Raw genomic sequence first — 14893 nt, forward strand, 5'->3', positions numbered from 1 at the left:
GTCATTTATAATAATAACAATAACAATAACACACAAATAGCACTTCTGTCAGTTGGTGGAAATTGCACATTGCCCTATTTGTAAAACGATATAACCTGAAATTGCACAGTCTCTTGTGTATAGTGAAATTGCACAGTCCCATGTGTTTGAAAACACCTTAATCACCTTCTGTGATGTTCACACCCCAGGTTAGGTCCTCCTCGATGTGAATACCCAAGAAGCGAAAATATGTGACCCTTTCTACACAGTCCCCATTGATGGTTATGGGTTGAATGACGTTCCTCACCTTCCTAAAATCATTATAAGCAGTAATAATTAAGAAAGGTTTAGTGTTCCTTTGTTGTTCTTTTAATACATTAAGTCAAGTTAGGTTTTTTTTAGACTCTCTCAAAAAAACGTTGATATAACACAAGTTTAAAAGTGAAACAGTGAGGAAAATCCAGCTAAACACAGATACATGTGGATGCTTTCAGGGCAATTTGACAGTTAGTGCACACAAACGCAGATTCGTCTTTTATGAAAAAAAAAACTGAACACGTTGAGTTTAAGGGTACACATTTCTCGACGAAGGGCGTTGAGTTACAAGGTACCACTGTAAATTGACGGCACACTGCAGTACCACCACAGCCCGCTACTCTGCACTGTGCGTTAGTTGAGCTGGCGAGCGTATCACGTGACTTGTAACGGACCAATCCGATGCCGCATCCGCAGTGACGCAGGTGGTCTGAAATTTAAACGTTATTATGTAGCCAATAGGACGGTGTCTGTGGGGAAGCGCTGCCGTTTGAAACACTTCCACGAAAGAACTAGTTAGGTAGGTGTGGGGAAGCGGTTAGTCATGAGTATAAATCGTATTTTGAACGGTTGTGCGTGTAGGAATGTTTAGTGGGTGAAAATGCGAAAAAGAGGTCACCTTCTGGTCGCGTATTTTCTTAAAATGAGTAGCGCTATTTTAACCAGCGTCGCGAATGCTACCTGCTAACAAGCTAATGTTCTGTTTATACAGTATAAAAATAATAAAAGAGCCGCGCATGCGTGTTTAATTTTTCCATTAACTTTGACTTCTATCTGGCAGCATTAGTTATACTGCAGCTTTCCTGTTCGGAGCGAAATGGTTAACTATAATAGTTAACTATCAACAGGCAGTCCGAGAGAGGTTAGCATAGCCAGCAGACTGATACCAAGTAACTGGAGAATACGCGTTATTGGCCGTGTTTGCTAATTAGTCATTAGTGCTAGAAAACTAACACAGGCGACTAGTACAAGCAGAATGAAGACTGTAGATAGAAACGTGGTGCGTCTGGCAATTGTGCAGCATCTCCGCGCGACCTATGGCATCAAGACTAAGAACTGGAACAAATGCAAAAACAAGGCAACAACGAACAGCTCGGTATGTAAAAAGTCTTTTTCTTTATGTAAATTAACGATGTTCCATTCATTACATTACCATTTCCTTTGATTCATTTCACATGACTATGCTCAGCCTAAATCTGTATGTTACACATACGTTGTTTAACAATAGTGGTCATTCAGTGTATATACACAAGCTGTTAAAGTTAAGTAAACACAGTCCGACTTCAATGACCACTATTTTCACTCTAAATATGTTCTGACTGAACATTGGGTAGCTTCTGGGCTTTCAGCTCATTTACAATATTTGTGTAAAGGAGCATGTTGTATACATAACTATATGCAGTGACAATTGACAATAGAAAATTAGTTATAGCAGTTAAACGTACAAGTAATAATTTGAGCTGGAACAGACACAATAGATTGTTCTTGGAGTTTTCTTATTTTGGTATTTTCCAGCTCTTATGCAATGCTAGAAAGAAAAGAAGTCCTTGATCTCCCTAAGGCTTTTTAGTTTAACATGCATGACTTGACACACACACACACACACACACACAAACTCAAAAGAAGCTTTATTGGCATGACAAATAAGGACATTTGTATTGCCAAAGCAAGTTACAGGGAAATATAAAAATAAAAATTAGAAAAAACAAAAATATACAGAACAGTTACATGTGCAAAAAATATTATAAAATAGAATAAAATATTAATAAAAACAGTGCAAAAATAATAATAAAAATTATAATATTTACATTAATGAGGTAGAAAAACGATCAGTTTGTGTGTGTATGTGTGTATGAGACATGGTCACCCACTGTCCCTCACCTGGTGGCAGGTGTGTGTATAGAGTGCTGCTAGTGTGCAGCTCTCTCTGTGCTCCCCCAGTAGGTGGGGCAGTTTGTCGGGGTCTGGGAGGGAGGTGAAGTTGGGGATGATGTTATTAAATTTAGGGAAGAATTGGGAGCGGACGTGGTGGTACTTGGTACACCGGGTGAGGAAGTGCAGCTCCGTCTCTACTGTACTGAGAGTGCAGTGCTGGCACAACCTCTCCTCCCGGGGCAGCCAGGACCGGGTGTGTCGCCCCGTCTCCACGGCCAGGTCGTGTGCGCTCAGTCTGTACCTCGTCAGGGTGTTTCTTAATTTAGGGTCGGATACTGCGCTCAGATAATCTGCTGCACTGTAGTGTCGGTTTAGGGCCAAATAACACTGCATTTTACTTTGAGTTTTAGTTTCAGTTTCCCAATAATTCAGATATTTAGTTCGGAGTTTTTGTGTAATTTGGTTTATTCTAATTGGGTTAACAGATTTCTCCTGTTCCTGAGTCTTTATTGTGTTGGTGTGTGTTAGTGGTGTGTCGGCATGTGTTATTACAGTGTCTGTGTGTGTTAGTGGTGTATGGGTGTAGTGACTCAGGACCAGTTGGATGAGGGGACTGGTATGTTTGCTCAGCTCTTGGTGTTTCAGGGCTTTATAATGATAAGATTGGGGGTCGCTCTCATTTAGATGGTTCCAGAAGTTGACACACACACACACACCTTGACTGGAAACATATAACTACAGACTCTGCCTTTTGAGAATACAGATCTGAAGTTTAATTCTTGTTTGTTTTAGGTGGCACTAATTAAAACTTGTAATTGACTATATTGACTGCATTTTAGTTTGGCACTAATTCCTTTCCCTATTTCTCCACATCTCCAACAAAGAATGTTTCTAGGTTTGCTAGGTAGTAATCATAGACAGTGGCACTAGTAATGGTGAAAAGTCAAATCCAGATGTTACATTTCCAGCCCTTTTTACATGTCAGTAAATAAATTCAGTTTTTGGATTACGACTTGAGTGTTTTACTTTTCATTGTGGCATGAATACTGAACTGCTTGGACTGACATACAATGTTTGAGTTGTTTTGGCACATTCAAAGCACCACATAGTGAAATGGAGTACAGGTGCCACTTCAAGCAATTCAAGCTGATGTGTGTTCAATTCAGCATTTCATTCTTTTAAATGCAACGTGTGTGTTGCATTTTACGTTTTTTTCCACTGTAGTGATTGCATTTCAATTTGGCACTATTTCCTCTCCATGGTGAAATGACTGTTACTGGTAAATGAAGTATTTGTCTTAAAATGTATTGTCTGTGACCAAATCCACTTCACTTAGACTTGCATTATAAGTAAGCAGTGTTTCTCACTGATATTCAATATACAGGGTGTCCCTAATGTCTGGACACTTAGGAAATATCACTAACTTTACCAAAATCCGCACACACATATTACATCACAAACAGTGAAAACACATTGAAGATGTTAATGATTATTAACTATTGTTAAAATGTATTGAAAATATGCATTTGGCCAGGAGAAGTTGTTTTTAATTGAGCTGTCTGCATGTGGACCGTTTTAAATTGTTGTTTTTCTAAGTAAACACTGCAGTACTTGTTCGCATATTTTTGCACTAACTACTCTGACCTGAGCATTGATTGCTAGATTAGAAGCAGGCTTGTGCTCAAAAGCTGTGGAATGTTGCTCATGTAACTGCTGTCTTGTGTAGGCTTGTTTTTATGAGAGTGTGTATTATTGCAGGTTTCTACCATACAAAGTGGGCTAATGTGGAATATGTAATAATGAATATGTTTAGATGCGTAACTGGCTATGCTTTTAGTAAATGGATACTCTGCTTCCTGTTTTTCCTTTAGCTGAAGGTTTTTGGGGTAGCTTTAGACAGTCTGCCACATTGCCATATTCTAGACTTTGGAGACATACCATGGTAAGATTAATTTTTTTATTTTGCTTCTCATTTCATAGTTAAGTGTGCATTTGGAATTAGGCAATTAAGGGCATATAATGTACAAACACATTTTAAACAGAAGCTTTTATGTCTTTCTACTCTGCTCCCTTATAGCTTTGTAGTGGATGCCTCTACATTTCTTATGGCTCATTTGGACACTGAGGGATTGTTTAGAAAATCAGGTTCCGTTGTTCGAGTGAAGGCGCTTAAGGTGAGTGACTTTTCTTGGCTTGCCTGACCTTTCGTGAAAAGACCCAGACTGGAATCTGTTGTCAAACAGTAGCTGTATTGTTCTGCATCTGTAGGCTAAGTTGGATCAGGCAGAGGAGTGTATGTCCACTGCTTTGCCGTCAGACATAGCCGGGCTCCTGAAGCAGTTCTTTCGGGAGCTACCTGAGCCAGTGCTGCCCACAGACCTGCAGAGTGCTTTTCTAAAAGCCCAGGAACTGTCCACCACAGAGGAGAGGACTTCAGCCACCATGCTTCTGTCCTGTGTACTGCCTAACGTAAATGTTACCACGCTGCACTACTTCTGTAGCTTTCTGAAGAGTGTTTCACAGAGGTAAGGCAAAGTAGATTTTCGGAACAATGTGGCTTAGAAAGCCAGTGCACTGATTGATCGGTTTGTTGTTTTGTTTAACTGTGCACATTAATTGTACTAAATGAAGAAGCAAACCTTTTTGCAGATCTGCTGAAAACAAGATGGACAGTAGCAACCTTTCCGTCATCTTTGCTCCAAACCTCTTTCACTGTGGAGATGGAACAGAGAAAGTAAATGCCAGCACCGAGAAGAAATTAAAGCTTCAAGCTGCTGTTGTGCAGTGCCTCATCGATAACTCTGAGCATCTAGGTAACTAGTTTAGAACCACTAACTAAAGCCTGATTTCTAGTTACAAATAATCTGTAGGGGTAAAAAGGCATAATGAGGTGGGGTCAAGGCAGGATGTGATTTTATCTTTTACCTTAATACTCTTGTCCACTGTACCAGATAGTTACATTGTACTGTTCTATAAAACAGCTACTCAGGCTTCAGTATCATTTGCAAAAATTAGCCTATGCTTATGTTATTGTCTCCAGTCTTAAATCTTGTGTTAAGTTTATAATTATTTTTCCTTTGTTTTTAGAAGTGTAGTATACACATTTAAATATGGATAAAATGAATTTTTGCTATTCTTTGTGTAGGCAAGGCACCTGACTTTATCCTGGCTAAAGTTCCAGCCATGCTGGGTTGTGACGTCAGAGTATTTTCTCCTTCAGATGCTCTGGAGGAGGGAAGCACACCATCAGGGGTAAAGCGATGCAGACGCAGTTTAGGAGGTAAGGACCTTATGTGGGAGAAAAAGAGTGAATATTTGATTTTTTTTTCCCCCCACTTATAATAGAACCTGGTGTTTATATGTAACTAAAATTTAATGTTTAATGGAATGGAAGTTAGAACTCAAAACCTAGACCTTCACAGATAAGTGGCTTTGTCTTGCCTTCCAGATATGGTAAATGGAGCTCTGACTAAATTAAAAACTAGTAGAACCCCTACAAATACACTTCAGACTGATGGAACAGGTGGGTATATAGTATGCTCAGATTAGGCTTGTCTGCATGATCGTTGCATGCAGGATTCGTCTGCTTAGCATTTTTGCTACAACAGATTTATTTATAGCAAGTGTTTTTGGCTTTATGCATTCTTATCTAAAGTATTTAAAAAGCATCTAAACCAGCGCTCTGATGCTGCAGCGGTCTACTATGCTATCGTGAATCATTCTAAATCATGAGCCTTTTTTCTGTTTAAATGAATGAAAACACTGAAAAATAGTTTCAGGGTCCTTGGGTGATGAAGCAGTAAATCATGCTAGCAAAATACCTTTGGCTGGTCAGGCATCTACACAGAGCCATTGGGAGATGCTTTTGCCAGTGCGCGCTCAGTGCTGGTCCCAAATGTGAATATAAAGGGGTGGGGTTATGTCAGGAGGGGGATACAGTGTAAAAACTGTGCCATATCAGGGATGTGGTCCAAAAATAATCCTCTGTAGCGACTTCTAATTACAGAAGCAACTGAAAGAAAAGATCCTGTAAGGTGCTTGCTAAGTGTCTGAATCTTTTAACATACCTATACCAAAGAGTCACTACAAAGTGGATTTGGCCCAATTTACATTTAAAACCTGTGTAAGGGGTCAACTTTAACTACAAAAGACAGGGCTTGACTTCCTTTGAACATGCTGCTTTTAAGTGCATCATTTATTAGTTGTGGGATCTAGTTTTTTTATGCATCAATATTTTGAAAACTCTCCTGCCTTGTAATGTGCAAAAACTTGGAGCTCCTTTAAATGTTTGCTTGTTGTTGCCTGTCAAGCTGACGACGTGCCTTGATAATGTCCTAAATAATTTCTCTTCCTTTTTAACTTGTACTTTCCTGTCTTCTCCTCAGTTTCTTATCACTTAATTATTTTAACCATTGCACACTGGATTGTGAAGTGAAGCCAAGTACAAAAAGTAAATAAAAAATAATAAATGCAAAGAAAAACTGACTTGCAAAGAGTTCGGTCATTTAGGAAGTACGCTGATGTCTAATATTTCTGTATATACACCGATCAGCCATAACAGTAAAACCACCTCCTTGTTTCTACATTCACTGTCCATTTTATCAGCTCCACTTACCATATAGAAGCACTTTGTAGTTCTACAATTACTGACTGTAGTCCATTTGTTTCTCTACATACTTAGCCTGCTTTCACCCTGTTCTTCAATGGTCAGGACCCCCCACGGGACCACCACAGAGCAGGTATTATTTAGGTGGTGGATCATTCTCAGCACTGCAGTGACACTGACATGGTGGTGGTGTGTTAGTGTGTGTTGTGTTAGTATGAATGGATAAGACACAGCAATGCTGCTGGAGTTTTTAAACAGTGTCCACTCACTGTCCACTGTATTAGGTCCACCTTGTAGATGTAAAGTCGGAGACGATTGCTCATCTATTGCTGCTGTTTGAATGGTCATCTTCTAGACCTTGATCAGTGGTCATGGGGCGCTGTTGGCTGGATGTTTTTGGTTGATTTATTTTCAGTAAAGCAGGGACATTGAGGTGTTTAAAAACTCCAGCAGCACTGCTGTGTCTTATCCACTCATACCAGCACAACACACACTAACACCACCACCATGCTAGTGTCACTGCAGTGCTGAGAATGATCCACCACCTAAATAATACCTGCTCTGTAGTGGTCCTGTGGGGGGTCCTGACCATTGAAGAACAGCATGAAACGGGGCTAACAAAGCATTCAGACAAACAGATGGACTACAGTCAGTAATTGTAGAACTACAAAGTGCTTCTATATGGTAAGTGGAGCTGATAAAATGGACAGTGAGTGTAGAAACAAGGAGGTGGTTTTAATGTTATGGCTGATCAGTGTACATTAATGCATTTAACTTAACGATGGCTAACACCGCATGTAACAAATGTACATGTTCCCATCAAAAGGCCCTGAAAGCCAGTTTGATTGTGCATTTGTGGGAATTAAGAACGTGCTTCATGGCAGTGTGCTGTGGGTAAATTCCGACTTAATTAGTAGCTGCTTACGCAAAGACGCTTCTGCTTATGCTTAATGCAATGAAATCTGAATTAAAATGCTAATTGTTGACCCCAATTCCAATCCTAATCCCTTTATCCAGTCATTTCCAGTGGCACTCCTGTTGTGACCCCTAAGCGCAAGCTGCCCATTGAGTCTGAGCAGAGTTACGGGTTCTCCACCAAGAAGCGCAGATCTATCAAAAAGAACCTCGGGCTGGAACTTCTACCAAATGCTTTGTTTGGAGGGGCGTCTACACCTGGATCAGGTATTCGTTACTTTTATAGAAACGTAGACAAAAGTTCTAGCATTAACTGTCGCGTGCTGGTTTGTAAATGGATGTAATGTAGGCGTAAACCTTGAGGCCGGTGTGTTTTGCAGTGCACAGTGCCTCAGGGACTTTGGAGTCAGGTCAGAATGCCCCTTCTTCAGTGGGCAGAAGTAGCCGTCTGACTGCCAGCTCTGCAAGGAGAAAGAGCAAACGACTGATACATATCAACAGGTATATATGTGGGAAATAAGGCTTGTGTGACTTTCTTGGCTTACAGGAAACAAGTGGCTCAAATATTTAACAGAACGGTAGATTTGTTATTAAGCTCATTTTGCAAATGTGCTTCATTTTTTTTATTTTTTTTTTTAGAGTTGAATCAGGGAAGGCAGGATGTTTCTCCCCTAGAGTGAGTAAAAAAGAGGCAATGAGAAAATCCCTGCGTCTGCGCTTTAGCATTGGAAAAAGCAGCCGCGATTGTGTAAGTCCATCTTCTTAGTATGATTCCTCAAGAAACCGCACAATTCAACTTTAATCAACGTCAGTCTCTGTGCTTATCGGTACTGTATCAATGTGCATGTTTGTGTTTGAATGTGCTTGTACAACTGTGCATGTAAATAGTTTGATCTAATTAACCTGCTATTGACAGATCATAATATTAGCTTGAAAGCAATCGATCCTGTTTAACAGCTGCCTTTACCTCTGTGTCTTAGTTTTTATTTACCTAGTGATTCTTGATATGTTGACCTTACTACATGCTTTAGCAATAGTGCAATACCTAAAACTGTCACAAGTGACCTTTATTAACTTTACAGTGTACAGAGATTGTGTTTTTTTAAATCACACTTCTTAATTGTCATGCACTGAGACTTTCCAACATGTCAGTTTCTGACAGTGTGTGCTCACAAAATAAGGCTAGCCCCTAATAAACCCCATAGGAACTGCAGAAATGAAAACAAACAGAGTTTGAAAGAGATAGGTAAATGTAGACTTGCTCTGTAATGTAGAACAATCATGGCTGCACTGTTAGGGCATAACTAAATGATTCACAAAATAAGATTCAGTTGTTTTACCAGGTGCTTGCAATTATAATAATTATTAGAGTAATAATAATGCTTACTGTAATGGGTTGCACACAGTTGGGGGCGGTTTTAGTCTCTAAACTGAAAAGCTAAGCTAAAGCACTTGCAACTTAAAAAACACTATGCTTAATTGTTTTTTTCTTTTTGGCTGGCCAGCATTTCTGATTTGGTTTTTTATATCTGATGCGCTTTCTGATGCAAACCCCATTTGCCTTTTTCCTGGGGCTTGGGACTGACACTTTAATAGCATTGAGAAGTGCATCTCCAAATGATTTGGCTGTTTACTGAAAGAAATTGGGCTGAATGTCGTGTCATGCACACTCAGCAGAACATGGACACTGTTATTTGCGCAGGATTGCAAACAGATGCTTCAAACTTCGCCAGTTTAGAGGTGGTCTAAACAGATAAACATCAAAAATATATAGTGGTATCAGCAGGTGGATAACAATCTGATCAGTGCTTCCTACTTCCAAAGCTTTTATCAAGCCAGCTGAGAATTTGCTGCTTTTACTTTATACACTAAATGCTTGTCTGCTTAAGACCAGAAGAAGGTCAGAACTGGAATTAATGTATCCTGGACAAAATAAGGCATGGAGCACGGGCACTTGAATAATGTCTTGGGCAGAACATCTTCCCAATGTTTAATGACCCAAATCTCAGATTTAAAATGACTGCGTTTCTGCCCTCTAGTGGTGTATAAACTAGTATGTTGCCTTTTAAAACACTAAGCTGATTTAATATGACGTTTAAACTCAGATGTTTTTATATTCATTTAGACTTTGCCTAATCATGCATTGCATATATTTATATATTAAGAAAAAATTGTATATTAATGTTGACTTATTAACTGTGAACACAATGTTTAAAAAAAATAAAATAATATTTTATGATTAACGTTTATAAAATGTGAACTAGATTTATAAATGTACTCTTAACTACCTTTATATTTAAATGGGCTTTTGGGGTTTCCTTTATATTGATGTTTTATACTGAAATGTCTTTGTTTGTAAATAAACATATACATTTATTGGCCAACTTGACCATTGTTGGTGTTTTATTTCTGGCCTTCGTTCCTCAATCTCTGCAGCCCTAATTGTAACACGTGTGGCTCTGGCTTAATATCAGGAGTTAAAAAGAAGATGCATTTATTCCAACAGAGTGTCAATTCACATAGTCAACCGGAGCCAAAGGGGTCAGAGGTCATTGGCTGGCGCTTAGCAACACAAGAGAGCATCAGAAGTTTTCACTTCACAAAAGATACCCCGTTTAGTCCAGCTGTTTTGAAAAGCTCTGCTTCAAAAGGTCAGTTTCTTTGTTTTATATCTTTGTTTCCTAAGGCTTAAGTTGTTTTAATACCCGTGTTTATAATCTGCCGGTTATTCATGCCACCTGTACTGTACGTGCAATTTCACAACAAATGTCTAAATGGTTTTCTATAATATGGCAGCCAACATGTTGAATTCTATCAGTGATTATGTATTAAGCACCATTACCACACAATGTTGAAAGTCTAGGAATGAATCTTTATTGGAGCTTCCATTCTGTAGCGGAGCAATATAGTATCCATTTACTTTTTAATACTTTAGTATTTAATATAGACAGTGCCAACTGGCCACAGCCAAGTAACACATCCTTTATGCTGGTTTACTTCTACACTTGGGGGCAATAGCAGGCAACCAGAAAAAACATGTGTACTAAGAAAGACCCATGTGCATACAGGACCATGTCCCACGTCAAGACCATTGACCAAGACTGAAAAGGCACCTCGGGTGCTAGGGGTGCCCAGCAGACCTGTAGCAGAGCTGAGATTCAAACTATTAGAATCCCAGGGATAGTCTGCTTGCGAATTTGCTCCACTTACTTGGGGGTTTAATGCCTACTGCTTCAAGTTAAATCTGAATAAACTTTAACTCATTTGCCGACCTTTTTTCTCTCTTAATATGGCAGCATTTTTAAGTGCTACCAATAAAATGGAGATTTTAATATGGCTTATTCTGAAACATAGCAGACATGGTAGAAAAACTCATTATTACTCATTTTACAAAACCCTAAACTGAGGTGTGTGTGGGGCTGTGTTTCTCAGGCCCTGGACACTATTTTTGTGTACACAGTTTTTCCGATATTGCCTCATATGCTGTACTTTTGGGAAGAAAAAGTTGTTTACTATTTAGAAGGACAATAATGTATATTTAAATTGTCATACTTCTTGGGTTTCTAGAAAATGAATGCAAAACCTTGTTTCTGCCTATTCTGCTTGACAGGTGCCATTAGTAAATCTGAAGACAACCTTTTGACCCCACATGATGCCAAGAAGCCTGGGACCTCCTGGAGAGAACACACACCAGATGGAACTCATGCCTTTACAGAAAACTCTCTCTTAGAGACGCCTATGAAGGCGTGCCTTAGCTACCGCTCAGAACCCACTATAGTAATCAGTAAACCACCTATAGCTGGAAGCCTTCCAAAGAGCCTTTGTTGTGCTACAAGTTCTGAGAGTTTAGCCAGTTCAGAGTCTTTTAATGAAGAATCTTCTCAGGTGGCTTCTACTCCTCTAAAAATTAGAGGAGCTTTTGATGAATCTGACCGTGTTTGTCACACTGCTGATACAAATAACAGTGGAAAACTTACGGAACAAACAGAAGCAGCTACTAGTTCTTCTAATCACTCTGATTTCTCAAATAACTTAGATGAACCAAAGGACTCGGTTCAGACTCCACTAAAAATCTTGGTGAATGATCATGATGCCACCTGTGAACACATCAGGCTTGTCCCCCTGTCTCCCTTGCACATAGACAGCACTCTGTTTGAACACACAATGAATACCTCCAAGAGCTCTCCCAATGCTGAAAGTAAAATTGGTTCCTCATTTCCGGAAGGCTCAAAAGGTTCTGTAAACTGCAGCCGCCTGATCGACGCTCTAGACATCCAAAGCCCTGTAGCCTTCCGACTGAACAGCTCAATTACAATTCAGTCCACACCATATGCAGGACTAGAGCAAACTGGGAAACTGAACACCTCACAACCTGAAGAGTTCAAACAACCCGAGTCAGCAAAAAAGTCAGCACGGTCTAAAAGTCGGCAGGGAGACCTTCTCGGTCCTAAAGAACCACCCCGAATAAGGGTAGCTGACCAAGTCCAGCGTTTCAACAAGCTCACACTCGAATCACCCAAGGGCAGAGTGATCCGAGCTCCTTTGAAGTTTCAACGGACACCCGTGCGCCAATCGGTCAGGAGGTTTAACTCTTTGGAAAAGAGGAAAGATGCCAGGTCGGGCTGGTGTGCTACCAGTCAAAGTACGATAAAAGCAGCGAGTTTGGAAAGTGGCCATTTTGGTGAAGCACAGCAGCATTGTCCAGCTTATGAGGATTCAAATGATAAAGCAAGCTGTTCAAACACAAAGCAGGAAACGTCTGCACAAAAGTCAGCCAACACGGTTAGGCTTTGTGCCCTGGGTGATGTTACCAATACAGTGACCCCTAAGGCAAAGGGTGATGGAACATCGGCACCTAAAGGTATTATGTCCGAATTTGCCAAGACTGTACATCAAACAGCTGAGAAAGCATATCGAGGCTCACCCTGGAACCCTCTAACACAGGGTAAACTGCTTTCAGCTATGAAACCCATAGATCTTTGAAGGAAGTGAAATTAAAATGTAAAATGTGTGTTTATGCAGGTTTACAGCTGACATTGTTTTATAATTTTATATTTTAACTGCATAATAAGTCTTTTATCTGGGGTCTTAATTTATTTTATGATAGATTATGTATCCAGTCCTAACATTGGAACATTGGTTATGCTTTGAGCCTTCAAAATGTGAACAATACAGCGAGACCAAACTTGTTTAGGCTTTAAAAAAAGAAAAACAAAATTTATTTTATTTTTTATCTTAATGTTAGTCTTAATGTCAAGCTTGATGGACTCAGTGACCATTTCCTAATGCAGCAGACGTTCTGTGTAATGTGCTGTTCTAGAACGTAAGAAATGTAATGTGTACGAGGAACTTGTAGGTGGTGAGATGGGAAAGGGGCTAAATCACATTGATCTTCAGCCAGTGAAAGTGTAAAGAAGGATTTATCTCGGTTTGCTTTCTGTTTTAAGGGTGAAAAAGTAGGTGTGTGAAATAGATGAAGGGATTTTGGTTATTGGTCTTTTATTTATTTCTTTTTATTCAAGTGTAATGGTTTGTCCTGAAGACTGCTCTTTAAATCGAACTTGGAAAATACTGTACATGAGACGGCTATGTAAGAATAAAACAGTATTACAGTGGAATTTATCTGAGTCATAAGTTATTTCGCTTTGTATGACTAGAACCGATGGCGTGGCACAGCAGTCTGTTACAGCGCACATTTCCACTTTACATTAGTCCATCTCAGATGTGCTTGGGGCGGCACGGCGGCTTAGTAGGTAGCACTGTCACCTCATAGCAAGAGAGACCTGGGTTCGATCCCCAGGTGGAGTCATTCTTTCTGTGTGAAGTTTGCATGTGCTGCATGGGTTTCCTCCGGGTGCTCCGGTTTCCTCCCACAGTCCAAAGACATGCAAGTGAGGTGATACTAAATTGTCCATGACTGTGTTCGATATAACCTTGTGATGTTTGTTTGTTTAGGATTTTAATGTCATGTTTTACACTTTGGTTACATTCATGACAGGAACGGTAGTTACTCATTACACAAGATTCATCAGTTCACAAGTTTATATCGAACACAGACATGGACAATTTAGTGTCTCCAATTCACCTCACTTGCATGTCTTTGGACTGTGGGAGGAAACCGGAGCATAACCTTGTGAGCTAATGAACCTTGTGTAATGAGTAACTACTGTTTCTGTCATGAATGTAACCATAGAGTGTAAAACATGACGTTAAAATCCTAATAAACATAAACAAACATGAGCTTGAGCCCATGAAGCTTGCTGTGTTTCTGGATGATGGTGATCTATGACTTTCACTTCGGGTTATAGGGTTTGAACTTTTTTCCCCTCTGCCCACAGGGGCAGTTGTAGAATAGTGGTTAAGGTACTGGACTAGTAATCAAAAGGTCACTGGTTCAAGCCCCACCACTGCCATGTTGCTGCTGTTGGGCCCTTGAGCAAGGCCCTTAACCCTCAACTGCTTAGAGCGTGTACTGTCACACTACTGAAGGCGCTTTGGATAAAGGCGTCTGCTGAATGCCAATAATGTAAATTGTAATTAACTGCAGTCGAAGCCCTGCTATGGATTGGTGCCCTGACCAAGGTAATCCTGTTTTTGAGGAACCGGGCCCGCCACTACCCTGAGCAGGATAAAGTGGCTATAAAACCTTGTTATTAATCATCATCATCATCATCATTTCCGAACTCGTGTTGAGTTGATGTGAAGTTCTTTTGTTTACCACAGCATGGCGCACTAGGGTAAAGAACACTGCTTATCTACTGGCAATTCTCCCAAAACATTTCAAACCAAAGGAATTATAATTTTAAATAAATAGTTATTTTAGAGCCACAACTGGTTTGGAAAGCATCATATCTGGCTAGGCAGAGAATTTTCTAAAAGTTTTGAGAAAGAAGTTTGTAATATGATCTGAAATACATAAATGTGCTTCAACTCAGATTCCCAGTTCCCAGTTAATTATACTGTTAAGCTGCTAACAACTGTGGCTTTGTGGGAATTTGCATGTTTCCACTACTGTAGTGCTTAACGAAAAAGTCTCTTGAGCTTTAGGAGTAAAGATAAAAGCAGTCTAGTGGTCGTTTACACATCTGAATTTAAAAAAGCAGTATTAAATTAGTAGTTCTGAAGAGATTATTTTACCAAGGGTCAAAATCTGTCAGTATATTATGCCGTAAATAAAGAATAGCTATCTAACATAATCCATTC

At 39.7% G+C, this 14893-nt stretch overlaps 1 protein-coding gene across 2 annotated transcripts; it reads left to right on the forward strand.

Annotated features, from left to right (window-relative positions):
* The first annotated feature begins 1100 nt into the window (after nucleotides 1–1100).
* arhgap11a (Rho GTPase activating protein 11A) lies at nucleotides 1101–13308 on the forward strand. Of its 2 annotated transcripts, XM_063007170.1 has the most exons (12): nucleotides 1101–1390; nucleotides 4041–4111; nucleotides 4247–4343; nucleotides 4438–4694; nucleotides 4819–4982; nucleotides 5315–5449; nucleotides 5618–5692; nucleotides 7793–7957; nucleotides 8071–8191; nucleotides 8330–8438; nucleotides 10197–10341; nucleotides 11301–13308. In XM_063007170.1, the coding sequence occupies exons 1-12, from the start codon at nucleotides 1271–1273 to the stop codon at nucleotides 12671–12673; spliced, it is 2832 nt and encodes a 943-aa protein (XP_062863240.1). In that variant the 5' UTR covers nucleotides 1101–1270; the 3' UTR covers nucleotides 12674–13308. The 2 variants fall into 2 exon arrangements, with proteins under 2 accessions (XP_062863240.1, XP_062863239.1); XM_063007169.1 differs by lacking the exon at nucleotides 5618–5692.
* The last annotated feature ends 1585 nt before the right edge of the window (nucleotides 13309–14893 follow it).

The sequence above is a fragment of the Trichomycterus rosablanca genome, chromosome 13 (assembly GCF_030014385.1).
Source record: "Trichomycterus rosablanca isolate fTriRos1 chromosome 13, fTriRos1.hap1, whole genome shotgun sequence".
In the NCBI taxonomy this organism is placed as follows: domain Eukaryota; kingdom Metazoa; phylum Chordata; class Actinopteri; order Siluriformes; family Trichomycteridae; genus Trichomycterus; species Trichomycterus rosablanca.

Coding starts and splice junctions, on each gene's coding strand:
- arhgap11a (XM_063007170.1), top strand. CDS start 1,271: ATGAAGACTGTAGATAGAAACGTGGTGCGTCTGGCAATTGTGCAGCAT. Junction 4,983..5,314: donor CGATAACTCTGAGCATCTAG/GTAACTAGTTTA, acceptor TTCTTTGTGTAG/GCAAGGCACCTGACTTTATC. Junction 8,439..10,196: donor GAAAAAGCAGCCGCGATTGT/GTAAGTCCATCT, acceptor TTATTCCAACAG/AGTGTCAATTCACATAGTCA.